This window comes from Martes martes, assembly GCF_963455335.1.
Source record: "Martes martes genome assembly, chromosome: 15".
In the NCBI taxonomy this organism is placed as follows: Eukaryota; Metazoa; Chordata; class Mammalia; order Carnivora; family Mustelidae; genus Martes; species Martes martes.
Window position 1 is genome coordinate 566,851 of NC_137903.1, and position 18,302 is coordinate 585,152.

Genomic DNA, 18,302 nt, shown 5'->3' on the forward strand with positions numbered 1-18,302 from the left:
GGTTCTCCTGCCTTCTATCAGTGACAGACGCAATTCTAGGAGCAAGGACCAAAGTTCCTATTTTAAGGTTTCTTCTGTGGGGTCTTGGTAAGACCCTAAGTCCAAAGACCATATCCTATGCCTGTTTCATTAAAAGGCAACTACAGGGCACCTGGGTGGCTCAGTCGGGTAAGCATCTTGACTTCTGATTTCGGTTCAGGTCATGATCTCAGAGCAGGAGACTGAGTCCCACACTGGGCTCTGCTCTCAGTGGGGAGTCTGCTTCTTTCTCTCTGCCCTCCCCCTGCTCATGCACATGTACATTCTGTCTCAAATTTTTAAAAAAATGGGGCACTTGGGCAGTTCAGTCATTAAGCGTCAGCCTTTTGTTCAGGTCATGATCCCAGGGTCCTGGGATCGAGCCCTTATCAGGCTCCCTGCTCAGGGGGAAGCCTGCTTCCCCCTCTCCCACTCCCCCTGCTTGTGTTCCTTCTTTTGCTGTGCCTTGCTTTCACACAAATCTTAAAAACAAATAAACTATAAAGAAATGAATCATATACTTTTTAAGTTGTTCATTTTATTAAATAATCTAGAATGTCAGACCAGTGCATTGGTCCGACATTTCTTCACTGTCCCACAGCATCCCCAGGAAGTGAAGGGGGATGGGATTCTGTTAGGCTTCAACGTTCCCTTTATTCGAGACAGTACGGAAAGCAAGCCCAAAGGCAGATCCTTACGTATCAGGGAAGCCGTGTTAATCTTTCCTACCTATTGCCTCTAAGATGTCTCAAACCCAAATGGTCCCCATTAAAATATGTAGAAAGGGGCAGACATGGAAGACACCAGGCCCCACCACCCCAACTCTCACTCTTAGGGTTATTTATAGTTTGGAAAAGGGGGGAAAAAAAAACCATGAACTATAATAAAAACCAAATGAGGATTTTTTAGAAAACATTGATGGAAACATTAGAAAAACATCTGAATTTAACTCCAGAAAAAAGTGCTACCAAGGGAAAATAAAGTCCTGATTTCCTGAAATGGGCTCTAAGAATTAGCTGGAGAATGACCCTCCAGGCACGAACCCTAAGAGCTCTGGACACTGTAGGTCAGCAGACCTGGGCCCACCAGCCACATGACCCGAGGCCATGGGCCCCGGCAGCAGCGGCAGCAGGCAGCACATCACAGAGTACTTTCCAGTGTGTTATAGTTGTCCTTAAAGCTCTTCAGTTCAAGGAAGTGCTTGGCACGTTTACTCTTCTGACTGGAGGGGAGGTATGTCACCTGGATGGTGGCCGGCGAGACTTCAGGGGACTGGGTCAAGTCTTTGGCCGCTGACTGATGCTGTCGCTGCGAACTCCCACTTCGCGCTTTGACCCTGGAGCACACAGGGAGGGCGGCTTAAGGACAGAATGAGGACTAACACAAGAATACAGTTTAAGGCTCATCCATTCTATAAATGTAGCTATAGCTGCAAATGACCCCTGTTCTTGTCCTACCTTCTAAACTAGTTACTAAAACCCCATCTGATAGCTTAGAAGTAACAGAGAAACCAATTTTCCCACTGAGTCCCTGACTCTGGCTCATTTTCTTCATTTCACTATGAAGAAAACTTTTAATTCTGCTGATTTACCTAATGTGTGTGTGCCGCGAATATACTCCCAGTCCAAAACAGTCCCTTGAAAACTGAACAGCAAAAAATAAGCAACACAAGTAGCTACCGAGTACTTATGATACGTTACATCAGATTTGGTGTTTTACCAACATCTAATTTACTAATATCCCAGTATCTCTGTCTGGTGGTAACATCCCCATTTTCCAGGTTAGGAAACTGAAAGCCACCTTGCCTGAGGTCACAAAGCTATCAAGTGACAGAGTTGGGGGGCACCTGGGTGGCTCAGTGGGTTAAGCCACTGCCTTCGGCTCAGGTCACGATATCAAGGTCCTGGGATGGAGCCCCACATTGGGCTCTCTGCTCAGGGGGGAGCCTGCTTCCCTCTCTCTCTGCTTACCTGTGATCTCCCCCTCTCTGTCAAATAAATAAACAAATAAATCTTTAAAAAAAAAAAAAAGGGACAGTTGGTTGCAAGTCTGTCAGGTTTTGAAGCCTATTCTCTTCATTACTCACTGCAACTTTCTCACTGAAACCAGAAATCAAGGACTGAATTTTTATTTTTTATTGTTATTTTTAAAATATTTATTTATTTGACAGAAAGAAAGATCAGAAGTAGGCAGAGAGGCAGGGGGAAGCAGGCTCCCCGCTGAGCAGAGAGCCCGATGCGGGGCTCAATCCCAGGACCCTGAGATCATGACCTGAGCTGAAGGCAGAGGCTTAACCCACTGAGCTACCCAGGCACCCCTTATTATTTTTAAAGTTCATTTATTTTCTAAAAAGATATTTGACAGAGAGAGAGACTGCGAGAGAGGGAACACAAGCAGGGGGAGTGGAAGAGGGAGAAGCAGGTTTCCCGCTGAGCCGGGAGCCTGACGTGGGGCTCGATGCCAGGACCCTGGGATCATGACCTGAGCCGAAGGCAGAGGCTTTAACCCACTGAGCCACCCAGGTGCCCTTTACCTTGTTTTTTTAGAAGATTTTATTTTTTATTTATGTGACAGAGAAAGAGCGCGCGCGCACAAGCAGGAGTGGCAGGCAGAGAGAGGGAGGAGGAGCCCAATGCAGGACTTAATCCCAGGTCCCTGGGATCATGACCGGAGCTGAAGGCAGACGCCCAATGAACTGAGCCACCCAGGCACCCCTATTTATTTTATTTCTTAAAAGACTTTATTTATTTATTTGACAGAGATCACAGGTAGGCAGAGAGGCAGGCAGAGAGAGAGGGGGAAGCAGGCTCCCCGCCGAGCAGAGAGCGCAATGCGGGGCTCGATCCCAGGACCTCAAGACCATGACCTGAGCTGAAGGCAGAAGCTCAACCCACTGAGCCACCCAGGCACCCATTTATTTCTTAAAAGATTTTATTTTTGGGGTGCCTGGAGGGCTCAGTCATTACGTGTCTGCCTTCAGCTCAGGTTATGATCCCAGGGTCCTGGGATCAAGGCCTGCATCAGGCTCCCCAGTCAAAGGACAACCTGCTTTTCCCTCTGCCTGCTGCTACCCCCTCCTTTTGCTCTTTCTCTCTGTCAAATAAATAAAATCTTAAAAAATAAAAAATTTTATTTTAAAATAATCGCTGCGCCCAATGTGGGGCTTGAACCCACAACCCCACGATCGAGGGTCACATGGTCTATTGACTGAGCCGGTCACCCCAAGAACTGAATTTTTAACATAATTGTGGTAAAATACACCCAAAATCTGTCCTCATAGCCATTTTTAAATGTTTCCGTCGAGCAGTGTCAAGTAGCACTGTGCAGGCATCCCCACAGCCCATCTCCAGCATTCTTTCCATGCAGCAAAATCAGTGCCCTGTCCCCATTAAACCCTAACCCTCCAGCCCCTGGTACCCACCAGCTCCTTTCTAGCCTCATGAATTCGATGACTCTCGGGACCCCAGATGAGTAGAACCAGAAGGTACTTGTCTTTCAAAGACACCGCAGTTTCAACAGGCCCCCTAAGTGACTTCCAGACTAAGCGCCCATCTCATCCTCTCCCCTGCAGTTTCACTCCTGTTCTGAGCAGTGTTTACTGGACCCTTTGTGTTTGGAACAAGGTAGTTTATTTTTAAGGACAGAGACAAGAAAGGACAGACACCCCTTATCTTTTGAGAAAAAAACAAACAAACATGTATGTGTCTTCAACACAGCAGAAGACAGAGGTGGCTCTTCTTAAGGCCAGTGAGATTTTATTCTACGTTGGCTTTCCCTCTCCACTCTCTCAACATTTGCATGAACACCACAATGAAACTACGTTAGCGCACATTTAAAAGGACGCCAGATGAAAGGCGGGATTCCAGTAACTCAACAGCTAAAACTACAGTGATGCCTTTAGTTTCAGACAAAGTTCCTACTGCTCTAAGTGCTTATAAAAGTGGATGGCACTGGGGCGCCTGGGTGGCTCAGTGGGTTGGGCGTCTGCCTTCGGCCCCAGTCATGATCCCAGGATCCTGGGATCGAGCCCCGCATCAGGCTCTCCGCTCGGCCGGGAGCCTGCTTCCTCCTCTCTCTGCCTGCCTCTCTGCCTACTTGTGATCTCTGTCAAATAAATAAAATCTTTAAAAAAAAAGAAAAAAAGGTGGATGGCGCTTAACTGTTACTTTTACCAGACTAAGACATGTAAGGATGACACTGGAACCCTGGAAGAGAAGGAAATCTCTACACTGAAAAAACTGCATTCCTTTTATGGATAGCAATGTTACACCACTTCTGACATTTTACTCACCTGGACTAAAAAAAAAATTGAGGCGGGGGGGGGGGGGCACAAAAGTAGGAGAGGCTTCTCCCTCTGTAAGCTTGTAGAGCAACACATGCTTTCAGATGTGAGGGAAAGGCAGAACCGGACAACTCGTCATCGTGGTTTCCTTAGTGCTGCCCATGAAGGGCATCCCGCTTGGGGGGGTGGGCGCGGCAGCTGCACCACCCTCTCCAACCCGCCCCTCCACCGTAGTCCCCTTCACACTTACACAGTAGCCAGCTCGCTCAAGGCCTCCTGGTAGCGCAGGTACTCACTCTGGCCAAAGACCTGAGGAAAGAGGAAGGGTAAGAGTCCCTCAGGCTGGGGTATCCCTTTCGCGCCCTGAAGGAAAAAGTGGCCATCCAGCTTACCCCTGTCCCATAGCGGGCTGTCTCATAGCCGTCCAGCAAGGTATCAATGAGGGCCTTGCGCACGCCCTTAAAAGGGGTACTAGTGTTCCGAAGATCTAGCAGGTAGGAGCGGAAATTCTTGCCCAGTAAGGAACGGGGATGCCTGCCTTCAGCGTGAAATGGTATCTCTGTGGAGATAACAGATAATAGTGCTAACACTGCTCCCGCTTATCAGTGTTTCTAGTTAATCTCCCAAATTCAGAAATGGGTCCAATGACTAACTGACTTTGGGGGAATTCTTTTTTTTTTTTTAAAGATTTTATTTATTTATTTGACAAAGAAAGATCACAAGTAGGCAGAGAGGCAGGCTGAGAGGGAGGGGGAAGCAGGCTCCCTGCTGAGCAGAGAGCCCGATGCGGGGCTCGATCCCAGGACCCTGAGATCATGACCTGAGCCGAAGGTAGAGGCTTAACCCACTGAGCCACCCAGGCGCCCCTCTTTGGGGGAATTCTAATAGAATGAAGAACACCACAGATATAAAGCGGTGTCTGAGTGGTCACTTGGTGGTGGCAACACAGCTGTAAGCTACGTCAATGGTACACAATACTGTCCCCGTCCAATTTACACTTCTGGATCTGAAATATAAACCATGTTTTATCAGAGATGAAGCATATTTGACAATGGTCATAGAACAGAAAAAACTCAAGAACCATTTATCTTGGTCTTACTGAAAAAGCAAATGTCACCTGTCTTTTGTGGAAAAAGCAATCAGTCACCACCACCCCACCAATGAAGCTGAAGGTCTAGGAACAAACGCACTCACTGGAAAGTAATGTGCCTCTGTCATTTCCTCAGACAAAACGATTAACCTGGTACTCTCAAAACCCTAGGAAACTCCTCCTGGCCGGAGATTAGAGAAAGGACAAATTCTAATATGTATAAAGTGGGCTTCCTCCCTCCTCCCCAGGTGAGCCTCCAGGACCCTGACCATCCTGCCAGGCAGGCCTTACCCGAGGCGCGGATGGCGTCCAGAGCTTTCATCCTGTAGAGATAGTTGTAGCAACCTGTTGAGAGAGAGACTGGTCACAGACATAACCTCCGAAGACTTTCCAAATTTCAGCTAATAAACAGCCCCCCTGGCATCTGGCAGGTTCCCAGCAACAGAGGAACCACAGGTGCAGGTTCTGCCAGGGGCTATGCTAACAGCTCGGGGAGCAAAGAATTCTGAACGTGGGGGATTCCTCACTGCAGTATCTTCTAAGAGCACGCCACGTACTCTGATTTCCCTGGGTTTCCAGCTGTAGCAGTCTTGCATCACCATCTGCAAGGAGCTGAGGCTCATACTTGATATCTTGAACCCTGGAGAGCCGGATATCAATTTCCTCTTTTAAGTCCTGTTCACACAGAGAAAAGAACATGCCATCACTTACCCTATACTGTGCTTTCCATCACCCTGGAAATGGGGCAGAGCAAGCGAACAACTAAGACAAAAGCAGCAGAAAAAAAAGCTCATATGGCTGATAAAATTGCCACGTTACGACTAGAAAACTTGAGGCGCCTGGGTGGCTCAGTGGGTTAAAGCCTCTGCCTTCGGCTTGGGTCATGATCCTAGGGTTCTGGGATCGAGCCCCGAATTGGGCTCTCTGCTCAGCAGGGAGCCTGCTTCCCCCTCCCTCTTAGCCTGCCTCTCTGCCTACTTGTGATCTCTGCTGTCAAATAAATAAATAAAATCTTAAAAGAAAAAAAAAGACTAAAAAACTTAAGGATGGGATTAGGCTCACTAAATACCTCTCCAACTGTACATCTCTAAACTAGATCTTTTAACCTGCCAGAATTTCTTCAAGGTCCACGACATCAACGTTATTTCTGACTCAACTGGGTTTAAAATCTTAGTTTATAATTATAAAGAACTTCCGGAGAAAGAGAAAAAATGGACAGCAATTGGAAATCATACTCTAAAATCTGTAAAGAGACCTGTAATGATTTAGAATAGCTTATGGACTACCCTACCTCGTGGACCACAGAACTCCTACAATTTTTCTTCTGGACTACGTTAACTCTTTTAAGTAGGTAACTCACATCCATGGTGTAAAATTCACAAAAGGCTCTAAAGCCAGCCCTCACCTACCAGAAGCAACCACTGTTAATAGTTCCAAGCTCATCTCTCTTACTTATGAGGGTTCTAGAGCCCCAACAAATTTTCTTCTTGTAACTTTTTATTTTTAAGTAGGTTCTACACTCAGTGTGGAGCCCAATGTGGGGCTTGAACTCAGAGATCAAGACCTGAGCTGAGATGAAGAGTTGGAGGCTTGACTGACTGAGACAGCCAGGTGCCACTTCTTGCCATTTTAGAAACTTCCACTGTGAATTATACATGGAATACGTATTACATACATTTTAAGTAATCATAAAAATTGTTAAGATAAACACCTATATCAGCTATACTGTTTATGAACTATAATGTTACCAGTGACTGTGAAGTCTTGCATGCCTATCCCTGGTTGAAAGCAACCCCCAATGGTAATTTGTCAACAACCTCGTTTTTCTTTAGTTTATCACGTCAACCTAAACAAGATGTTTAGCTTTGCCTGGTTTTGAACTTTACACAAATGGAAAAAATGTTTTGAATTCCTCTGCAACTTGTCTTTTAAAATTTTAAATACTTGGGGTGTGTGGGTGGCTCAGTCAGTAAAGCGTCTGCCTTCAGCTCAGGTCACGTTTCCAACGTCCTGGAATCGAGCCCCTGCTCCGCGGAGAGCTTGCTTTTCTCTCCCTCTGCTGCTCCCCTTGCTTGTGTGCTCACTCTCTCTTTGTCAAATACATACACAAGTAAAATCTATAAAATTTTTAAAAAAATTTTATTGCAATAGGTTGAACTTACACGTGATAAAACACATGCAATTCGTGTGGATTGATGAGTTTGAAAAAGGAATACACCCACTCAACCACCATTACAATCTAGGTACAGAACATTCCCATCGTCCCAAAATGTTCTTCAATCCCTTTGTAGTCAACCTCTCCTTCCCTGCTCCAGACAATTATGGACTTTCTATTGATGTAATTCTGCCTGTTGCAGAATTTAATACAAACGGAATGCAACAAAATAGTTTATGAATGACTTTCTGGTTTTTTTCATTCAGCATGTTTTTGAAATTCATTCAAGTTTGTGATTTTTCATTCAAAAATGCTTTATTTTTTTAAAGATGTAATTAATTTATTTGACAGAGATCACAAATAAGCAGAGGGGCAGCTGGGGGGCGGGGAAGCAGGCTCCCCGCTGAGCAGAGAGCCCCTGCGGGGCTCGATCCCAGGACCCTGAGACCCTGACCCGAGCTGAAGGCAGAGGCTTACCCCACAGAGCCACCCAGGCGCTCCTGGTCTAGTGTTTCGTTTGTGTTCACGTGTTTCTGGTGCTCAGCTCCTCGTTAACCCTTTCGGCATCCCACGACACGTCTCTATAAACACCCTCTCAAGCAGGCATTCGGACCGGCAGCCGCTTCTCGAAAGGCCACCACCAGGGACAGGCAGGGCCGTGCACTCGCCTTCCGGTCCAACCGCGCCAGCGAAGACCACTCCCCCCGCGGGTCAGGTGCCGGCGCAGCCCCGCCATTTTCCGAGGTGGTGTTGCCCCCCGGCACGTCCACCGGCAACACGTGAGAATGTGGACGAGACTTTTTTAAAGCGGAAGGAATCTCATCCGGTCCAGGGACCTCTCAAACCCTCCGAGTTGTGACTGGAGCGTGAGGTGCCGGGCGCCAGCCCCGCACCCCTCTCGTCCCGAGGGCGGGTGGCCCCGGGAGAACCGAGGGGTGTGGAAGCAGCCCCGCTCCAGGTTTCAGGCCACACCACCTTCCTTCCGGTCGTCCGTGAACGACCCCGGCCCAGAACTCCAGGAGGAGGGACGGCGCCGCGGGGGGCCGAGGGAACCGGCCGTGGCACTCAGTGCCGAACTGCCGGCCCTGCCTTTACCGTGGGCAACAGACCTGCGCTCCCGAAGCTCGCCGTCGAGGGGAGACTGGGCATTACACAAAGGGACACACACCAAATCTGCGGGGAAACAGTTTCTAGAAAAACACGAGGACGCGAGGAGAGACAGGAGCGCGCGCCTGCACGGGGCGGGGGGGGGGAAGGGGAGGGCAGCCGCCGCCGGCCCGCGGCGCGGCCGCGCACAGCTGAGCGCGGGACAGCGAACCCTGCGGCGCGACCCCAGCCGGACGCCGCGCCCAGGGCGAGCCCCGAGAGGGCGCGGCGGGGCCCCCAGGCGGCCGGCGCGGGCAGGGCGGGCTCAGACGCCCGTCGGACAACCCGGAAGTCCGCCCGCAGGACTCGCGCATGCACAGAGCGGGGCGCAGATCGAACTTCTTTTCCCCCAGATGGGACCGACTTACTGCAAAGCGCCCGCGAGCGCGAGCGGGCAGGCCAGGCCAGGGCAGGGCAGCGGCACCTGAGGAGGCCGCTCCGAGACGCGGACCGCAGCCCGCGCCCGCCCGGATCCCGGGCTGACGTCGCCCCCCGCCCCACCCGCAAGCAGAGCCGCCCCGGAAGGCGCGGCCTCCGCAGTCCCGTCCCGGCCCGCGTCGGGCCGCGAGCACCTACCTTGGGGGCGTTGTGCCCCACAGGGACATGAGGGCCCCTCCGCGACTTCATGGCGAAGCGCATGATCTGCCTCTTGACGAAGATGAACAGCAGCACGAACACCTGTCCGGAAGGGGGCGGGAGGGCGCCTTAGTAAAGCACAGTTACCGACAAGGGGCACGCCTCGGTCGCGAAGGCCCCCGTGGGGCTCCCAGGGGCGCTCCGGGGCGGGGCCGGGGCCGAGGGGGCCGCGGCTCCGAGTCCAGGCCCCGAGAAGGCGCAGCTGAGAGCGCGGCGGCCGGGGACGGGGGACGCCCACGACAAGGGTCCCTACGGGGCCAGACGCGGGGCGGGGCGGGGGTCTCCTCACCAGGCTCCCGTAGGCCATCACCAGCACGACATTCACCCCCGACAGCCAGTTACTGCCGGACGCCATGGCCGCGCCCCCCCACCCCCCGCGCACAGCTCCGGGTCACCCGCCGCCCTGCCTCGTCAGCCCGGGCTCCGCCGAGGCACGGGCGCCTGGGCTCCCTGAAACCCCTCGGCCATTTCCTCACGGGGAAAGACCAAGGCTGACCCGGCCCGAAAACATGGCGGACGGGAAGCCAAGAAGGACCGTCGCCTTCCCGCTACCCCCAGCACGTGACCGAGGCCCGCACCGGCCCCGCGGGCGGGCTGCGCGCGCCGAAGCGCCGAGCGACGCAGGAACAGGAAGCGGAAGCCGCCAGTGCGTCACGCGGCGGAGGCGGGGCGGACGCCCGGAGCCGCAGCGCAGCGCGGCGGCTCGTGGCCGAGAGGTGCGCGCACGCTTGCGTGCGCGTCCCTTTTCGCGTCACGTGCCGGGGTACGCAGGCAGGCAAGTGGGAGGGGGAAGGCGCGAGAGCGAGCGCGAGAGGGGAAAGGAGGGAGGGGGTGGGGAGGAGGGAACCTCACATCACGTGACAGGGGCGGCGCGGCCCGGGGTGTCAGTGTGGAGGAGACTGAGGTAAAGTTGGGAGCGCAGCGGCGTTGGCGGCGGCGGCGGCGGCAGCGGCAGCGCGGCGGGGCCGGGTATTGTCCGCGGCCCCTTTAAATCCGCGGTCTCCCTTTCCCCCCCTCCCTTTTCCCCTACCCCGCCGGCGCCCCCCCCCCGGTAGGCCCCCCGCCCCGTGCGTTCCCCCCACTGGACACCCCTCCCGGTCGTGCGAGCCCGGCTCCCCCCCTCGAGTCGGCCGCCGGGGGTTTTGTTTATGGTTGGATTTGCGGCCTACTGGGCCGCGCCGGAGCCGGGGCCTCGATTTGGGAGCGTGGCCGGGGCGGGGCTTGGGCAGCCGGAGGGGGGGGCCATGCGGCTAGAGCCTGAGCGGGGAGAGCGAGGAAGAGCGCGAGCGAGCGCGGCCTGGGCCCCGCCTGAGGTAGGGCCTGCTCTGCTCTGGCCGCTGCCCGTGAAGACGACGAGGGGTCCTCCTCCCTTCCCAGCCCGCTGCGGGCCTCCTCGGATCCGGATCCGGCCTGGTTTGGGGGTGGCGGGGGGGGGGGCGGCGGGTGGAGCTGCCCCAAACTCCCCCATGTGGCCCTCAGTTTGGAGTGCGGAGGATTAATTTGTTCCGGGTGGGAGGTGAGGAGGCGATTGGCCCCGGGAGCTCCCGAGGTGGCGCGGAGCGGGGTGAGCCTCCCATCCTCCACGCGTGGGCTTGCGTCCCCTCTCCGTTCCCAGCCTCTTTGTCAGCGCCTCTGGTTGCCCTTCCTTCTCTCGCAGCGCCCCGGCTTTGGGGCCGCGTTCGTGGCTGCTGTCGTTGGCTTGCTGTTGTCCATGCTGTAGCTTGGGGTGCCCCGAACAGTTGTGCTGTGTTTGGGAAGCTGGACGGGGAGACCCCCGTAGGCTGTATTACGCCTAAGGGACGTCACTAGAGCCCTGGGGTGTTTGCTCCCTCCCCCCGTAATAGGACAGGAATTCCGAATTTCTTCAGACCCCTCACTTTGTGGACAGTCCCTAAATGGCTTCGCAGACTGATGTCACAAACAGGAGACTGCTCGTCCACCGGTCTTGAAACGTAGCCGCCTCTGGTGTAGGATGTTGGGGAAGGAAAGACACCACAGTAACAGGCCTTTTTTGTTGTCATTGTTACCGTTTTCGCCTTTGAGTGTCCCTGAGTGTTAGATGGAGAAATGCTTTTTCTGTGTCCTCTCCATCCACCTTTCCCCGCCCGTATCCTGCTTGGGGGATGTACGATGTGACTTGTGGGGAGGGGATGGGGTCAGTGACAGCCAGTCTTCCTGGAGAACAAGCGTGCTGGTCATGTATGGGTTCATGGGTTGGTGAAACTGCTTTGAGATCTTACACCATTGTCCTTAAAAGAGTAGAGCATGCCAGTGATTGTTTCCGCTGCGAACAGCAGGTATTGCTGGCCCAGAACTAACGATGCAAGACCTTAAAATGTACTGTTTTGTTTCTGATTTTTGAAGCCCCTTTGCTAAATGTGTCCTAACTGGCAAGTACTCTTTAAAGTTAGACTCGAGTGTATGGAGAAGGGGATGCTGGGGTCGTTTCCATAAAGCCTCTAGGGGAATTAGTTGTTCTGTTACAGGTAGCAAGCCCTGTTCACCCCAGTCTAGCTTCAGAGTGTCTGAATTGTTTCTCAACTTAGATTGTAAGCTCCCTGAGGGCAGCAACCAAGTCCTACTGCTTTTGTATTTCCTAAAGTACTGGACACATAGTAGATACTCAATAAATACTTGTTATTTATTTTTTTCTGTAAAATTTCTCTGGCTATTTTTTCAAGTAGCTGGTTTTCAAAAAATGGTCAAGGGCACTCCTGTGTTGAAACCAGTATTTGTTCCTGCGCTGTTCACTTGGTCTCCCAACACTTCTCATGTGTTTCCCGTAAATATTTTTATTTTCTAAGGAAAAGTACTTAACAAGATTCCTCCCCTCCACTGTGATAACTCTAGGTATGTGTCTCTGCTTGCTACTAAAAGGCTACTAATTTTGTGCCCTCCGGTGATCCCAGATCACTTACTTCTGACCTGTCGCTCAGTGTGGTTACCTACCCAGGTGGTAAAATTTTCTTAGTCACACATTTCAAAGCACTTGTAAGAAAGAAATGGAAGTTAACAGCCGGACTGATCAGGACTGTTTCTTTTTTCCCCTCAGTAGTTACGAGGCTTTCAAGAAAACTTGTTAATGTATTTACACAGGTACAGCATATGCAGTCATCCCTACTGGTAGTCATGCAATTCAGATCTGTAGTATTACTTCTGCTCGTCGGTTGGAATCACGAGAGAAGTAGAAAGCAGTCAGTAGTTGTAAATTACAGGAGCATTTATTCACACTAGAAATTTCATTTTAGAGCCAATTAGTAAGTATAATAGTTTTCATCTAGTTTTAATTTTTCTTTGATTTGAATCCAGCGGTACTGGTTAAAGAACACTTGTTTTTTTGTGAGTGATGAAACTTGGCTACAATGCCAGTCTGGGAAAATGGACTACTGTGTAGCAAATAATCCTGTACTAGCTAAAAATATTTACAGGCCTTTGTGTGCACATGTGCACGTGTGTAGGGAGAAGAGGTAGTGGTTAAAGAATTAGCTCCGGGATTTCTTTAAAAATTTTGGCGATAGAGAATGTAAAACTCTTAATTCTTAATGACTGTATCAAAAAACCCCAAAGACCTGTGCATCCTGTTGATCCAACTTGGTGAAGACTTTATCCGCAGGGAAGTTAGCTTTCTTTGTGACCTGAAAAACCAATGAAATTCACTTCCTTCATAATCCTACTATATTTCTTTAGAAGGCCAACCTATTTCTCCCTCAAATTCAGCAGTGTCTTTTGAGTGGTCTAACATTACCCTGTATATAAAGTTTCATTAATGAAAACAATTATGTGTAGAGCAGAAAATATAAACTTACTCTCTTTGGGTGGGAATAAAACAATGCAGAGTAACATTTTGAGTGATCCATCATGTGGTGGATATTTTCTTTGTTTACTAAATGCAGCAGCTGAGGTTGTGTTACAAAGCAAAGTATGAATGAAGGGAATTTAAGTTCTGGAGAATCCTCACTTGCTAGAACTGTTAATAACAAAAACTGTTCTGGTTTTGGGAAGGCCCTGTGTGTTCTCTGTCTCTTTAAAAGACTCAACAAAGTCCCATTGCTGGCAATAGTGTCTCAAGTTTAAAATGATAATCCTAGGGGCACCTGGTTGGCTCTTTCTGTTAAGCATCTGCCTTCGGCTTGGGTCATGGTCTGGGGATCAAGCCCCACCTCAGTCTCCCAGCTCAGCAGAGAACCTGCTTCTCCCTTTGCCTCTGCCTGCCACTGCTCTTGCTTGTGCGCGCTCTCTCTCTGTCAAATAAATAAAATCTTAAAAAATAAAATCCTAACTCTTCTTAAAAAAACAAAAAAAGAATCCTAGAAGCCCTTTGTTCCAAATAAAACTTTGTGCTAGACACTTTTGGTTTGGGACAGATTTGTGATTCTCTGTATATTAAGGTGAGTGGTGAAGAGTATTTGCATTTCTGGCGCCTGGGAACTGTGGACTAGGAGGCAACAGAAAATAGCTGGGAAAAAACCGTGTGTTTGAATTATCTGGGGAACTGACTGAGATTCTGACCAGTCACTTGGGCTAATACTTGCTTTGTTGAAGGTTACACAGGCGCTCCCACTGCATGAGGAAAGACAAAACTTGAGGGAGAAAGGCTAGACTTTGCTTGTTCTTTCCCAAGTGATGGAGGTCGCATGCAACTTACATAAACTGAGTGTAAAGGAAGGTAGGAGTGCTTCTGTAGGTAGACTGAGTACAGTATTTTAAATTGTTTTTATTTGTTTGGAGTGTAGACTAATCCCCTTCCTGGAAAGCTTTTGTTTCCAGGTTTTGCTGATTATCTTTCCTTCTGTCAAAGGGACTTTAGGTATTTCCATGTAGAAGGCTTTTGATTATTAACATTGTTTCCCTTGGCTACCAAGATAGCAAAACTTCACAAAACCTGTATATAGGGGGCTAGTAACCAGACTGTGCCCATAACTTTAAAAAAATAAAAAGTAAAACCATCAGTGGGGGCACCTGGGTGGCTCAGTAGGTTGAACCTCTGCCTTTGGCCCGGGTTATGGTCTCAGGGTCCCGGGAACGGCCCCCCTAATTGGGCTCTTTGCTCGGCGGGGAGCCTGCTTCCCCCTCTGTCTCCACCTGCCTCTCTTCCTACTTGTGATCTCTCTCGCTGTCAAATAAATAAATAAAATCTTAAAAAAAAAAAAAACCGTGACTTAACACATGCTTTATATATTTTTTGTTCTACAGAAATGGATTAATAGCCATTGTTCCTTAAGGAATTTATCAAGCTAAATATGTCTTAAGAACAGATGAATTTTCTTGTTTGTTGCTTTTAAAGAAATGAAAGTGTTTGGTGAAGATGCTGATGAAAGAGAGGTTGAAAACATTTTGCCCATATATAACATCTAAATTGCTTTTTTTTTTTTAATCTTTCAGTATTCTACCTTGTAAATACTGTTATTTGTATATACTGTAAATGATGACATCGGTGGGCACTAACCGAGCCCGGGGAAACTGGGAACAACCTCAAAACCAAAACCAGACACAGCACAAGCAGCGGCCACAGGTAAAGAACCCAAGGGATATGGATTTATTGGTAGCATTACTGGTTGTTACTGGTTTCCATCCAGTGCAGCAGTATTCTGTGCTTTGGATTCTTGGTTTGGGTTTTTTCTTCTTGTTTTCTAGTCCTTGGCTCTTTTTACTTAGGGCCTGATAACTGTTATTGATATGCTATGATGCAGTGTTCTTCCTTTTTTTTTAATATGGCATCATGAGACTTGGAAAGAATGAGTCCTGGGCTTTGTATCTGTAAGGTAGCATTTCCCTCAGACAAAATTTTAACGTTGTTCTCAGCGCTAGAGATTAGGGGGTGGCCTTGGTCCTTGCAGAAACAGGAACAAGGTTTACACGTGACATTGCAAATAAATATGAATTATTTAAGGCACAAATGTTTCAAAAGCGCTGTGATCCCCAAACAGGAGCTGCTTTAACTGCGAACATTGGTGGAAAAGCTCCCTGGTTTTCTAGGGATCGTAGAGTGGAATACTAATAGCTTCAGTGTTTTTTTTTGTTTTTTGTTTTTTGTTTTTGTCATTTTGTAAATTTAGGCATCTTAATCGATGTTAGTATCTTACCACTTGGTCATTTGTAACAAGGAGAAGGAAATTGGACTGGGAGGTGGGGTGGATTATTGACTATATAGGTCCCTCTTACTCCTCTAAACTGTTGTCTCTCGATCATGGTTTCTTGAACTCGTTTTGATCCCTAGGCCACTGCGGAGCAGATTCGACTTGCACAGATGATTTCAGACCATAATGATGCTGACTTTGAGGAGAAGGTGAAACAAGTGAGTGTGTTGCTAATTTGCTATAAGCAGTGGGGAAGGACAGCAGGATTAAAGCATAGTTAAATGTCACAGATAGCTACCAGGGTCCTTTGTGCTGTAGGTATAGAAAGAATTATGACCTGAAATATAATAGGTTAAGCCAATAAGTACATGCTTTTGTTTTCTGATTTACCATCCCGCTTTGGACAGCTATCTTGTTCGAAAAGGTTTTATCTTAATTTTAACTTCTTACTTATTGGATGACTTTGTTGATGCCATTTCTTATAGCAACTTTGAGCAGTTGTGCCATCTAGGGATTGTAGAAGCTGATGGTGCGCTGAAGCCTGTGTGCTTCTGGGTTCGATTCCCTATTAGATATTCATTGTTTGATTGTTTCATAAATACTTTGGCCCCATCCCTAATCAAAGGTAAATATTTTGCTTACCGAACTAGAATACCAAAATTCTTCATATTTTGCTTTTTAAGCCTGGGGTTCTTTCACACTCAACTGGTGTCTTCTCCCTTTTCCCTTGCTCACCTGGCTTCCTTTTGTGAGGAGTGCACGCTTGTTCATGATGGTTGCTGATCTTTTTCTTTCAGTTGATTGATATCACAGGCAAGAACCAGGATGAATGTGTCATTGCTTTGCATGACTGCAATGGAGATGTCAACAGAGCCATCAATGTCCTACTGGAAGGAAACCCAGATACGGTAGAGTGTTAATGGAGCATTCTAGAAAGTGGGTCCCTGGCTTAGAAGCTCAGAATATTCTAAAAATAGCAAGTGGAGTAACTCAGCTTATAGGAGAGTAGTTTAGGGGCTTCTGGGTGGCTCAGTCGTTAAAGTGTCTGCCTTTAGCTCAGGTCGTGATCCCAGGGTCCTGGGATCGAGCTCCACATCGGGCTCCCTGCTCAGCGGAGAGTGTGCTCCTCCTCCTCCCACTCCTCCTGCTTGTGTTCCCTCTCTCACTGTCTCTCTCTGTCAAATAAATAAATAAAATACTTAAAAATAAATAAATAAAGGAGAGTACTTTATTCTCCAAACGGAGCAGAGAACTGCCCTGGAGATTGTTTGCTGTGGGTTATGAATACTTAAAATTTATATACAGTAAGTAGGAGGAGACATAAAATCTGTCTTTTTTTTATTTGCTTGGAATAAATCATTCATTCTAGGCTAGCGAGTGTTTTCCAGACTGGGTTCTGAATTAGGGATGCTATATGTTAGCCTTAGTTACTAATCATAGAACATTCTGCTCATCTGTTGTATTGCTGTTGAATAAAGCCACACAAACTAGTGGATTCTGATTTCAAGACATTCTCATTAGTGTTACCTTTTACAATACATTTTCATTGCTTGAAGTTACTTCTGTTGAGGTAGTAGAGAGATTTTTAACAGCCTTTTGACCGTCCCTGGAGATGATAGGGGATATCTTGGAGGACCTCTTGCCCTAGAATTTCACCTCTTCTCCTTTCCACTTAATGAGATCTTCATATTTTTGTGTTTGTCTTATCATTGTCCCAGATTGTTAAGTCCCTTAAGAACAGGTCAGATGTTCTGCCTTACTAACCTTTGGGATGTGCCTGTGGTGCTTAGCAGAGAACTTTATTGTTTTAATGAGCAGTGTATCATTTTAAAGTAATCTTCGTTTAGTGGTCTTACACTGGGGATCTTTGGTTGGGATAGATAACCAGAGTTCACTCTTAGAGAGATCAGCTTACTGGTGTTACAGTGTCACATTAGCTAAATGTTGGAGGTTTGTCAGTTTCCTTGAGACAATAGGAAATAACAGTGGAAAACTTTTTTTAGTCGTTGAATTTAAATTTGTGGATTTTTCTCTTAAAAAGTGTGGTCTTGAGCCTGGATGGCTCAGTCAGGGGAGCCTGTGACTCTTGATTTCAGGGTCGTGAGTTCAAGCTCCATGTTGGGTGTAAAGTTTACTTAAAAAAAAAATGTTGTCTTAGATTTTACGTTACTGATCTTATTTGAAAATTACTGTCTGGATAATCAGATAATAGTGCCTTTGGCTCACTTTGAGTTTACTCTAGAATAGTAGTAAGATTTTTGGGTGCAGGGAAGAGGTGGGACTGAACTCATGCCTTTTAAAAGTGTGGAGTGCTTCCTCCCTCTCACCTCCCCTCCCTCCCATCTCCCCTCCCTTCTTCGAGTCACATTTGTTTCACCTTCCCTCATCTTCTACTTAATGCTATGGAGCTAACCTTCCACAATATCAGAAGGGAAAATAAACTGGAAAATGTAGGCTTATCCTACAAATAAACTAGCTGCTAGTGAAACCAGTGGGGCGTAATGTCCGCTGCCAGGGGATGTTGGATGTCTTTGGGTGGATGAGGTCATATCAGAAAACTGGCAGTGCCTTTGGGAAGATCATGGTAATTTCTTTTCCTTATAGAACCTGGGTAGCGCCAGCTGCTGATACATGCCGTAGAGAAGGGAAAGGTGACAGGTTTCTGAAGCTTGCCAGGTTTTAAGACAAACTGGCTGAAAACTCTGAAAGCTGTTCTGAGTCTAGTTTCCATGATTCCTGATGCAGATTTAGGGGTTTTTATAATAGGGGTATAATAACTTATAATAGGGTTATTATAATAGGGGTATAATAACTTAGGAATTGAAGCTACTGTGAGGATAAAATGACCTACCAGCTGCGGTGCACAATGAGCTTGGACTGGAAGAGTAGGCAGCAAGG

At 48.4% G+C, this 18,302-nt stretch overlaps 2 protein-coding genes across 9 annotated transcripts in view; one reads left to right on the plus strand and one right to left on the minus strand.

Moving 5' to 3' along the window:
- Positions 1 to 536: 536 nt before the first annotated feature.
- On the minus strand, positions 537 to 9,953 carry LOC308355604 (protein C1orf43 homolog). The gene is made up of 7 exons (XM_080823921.1): positions 9,617 to 9,953; positions 9,268 to 9,369; positions 5,948 to 6,065; positions 5,682 to 5,735; positions 4,693 to 4,859; positions 4,551 to 4,609; positions 537 to 1,354 (listed from the first exon to the last, which is right to left on the minus strand). The coding sequence occupies exons 1-7, from the start codon at positions 9,680 to 9,682 to the stop codon at positions 1,159 to 1,161; spliced, it is 762 nt and encodes a 253-aa protein (XP_080680047.1). The 5' UTR covers positions 9,683 to 9,953; the 3' UTR covers positions 537 to 1,158.
- A 231-nt stretch (positions 9,954 to 10,184) lies between these two features.
- UBAP2L (ubiquitin associated protein 2 like) overlaps positions 10,185 to 18,302 on the plus strand; it is a 41,582-nt gene continuing 33,464 nt past the window's right edge. For 4 of the 8 annotated variants that reach the window (XM_080824676.1, XM_080824675.1, XM_080824678.1 and 1 more), the window contains exons 1-4: positions 10,189 to 10,231; positions 14,710 to 14,839; positions 15,545 to 15,622; positions 16,202 to 16,312. In XM_080824676.1, the coding sequence (XP_080680802.1) occupies positions 14,750 to 14,839; positions 15,545 to 15,622; positions 16,202 to 16,312 (279 nt within the window). In that variant the 5' untranslated portion in view covers positions 10,189 to 10,231; positions 14,710 to 14,749. Of the gene's footprint in view, positions 10,297 to 14,709; positions 14,840 to 15,544; positions 15,623 to 16,201; positions 16,313 to 18,302 lie in introns of all 8 variants that reach the window. The other 4 variants (XM_080824674.1, XM_080824677.1, XM_080824679.1 and 1 more) reach the window with 2 other exon arrangements.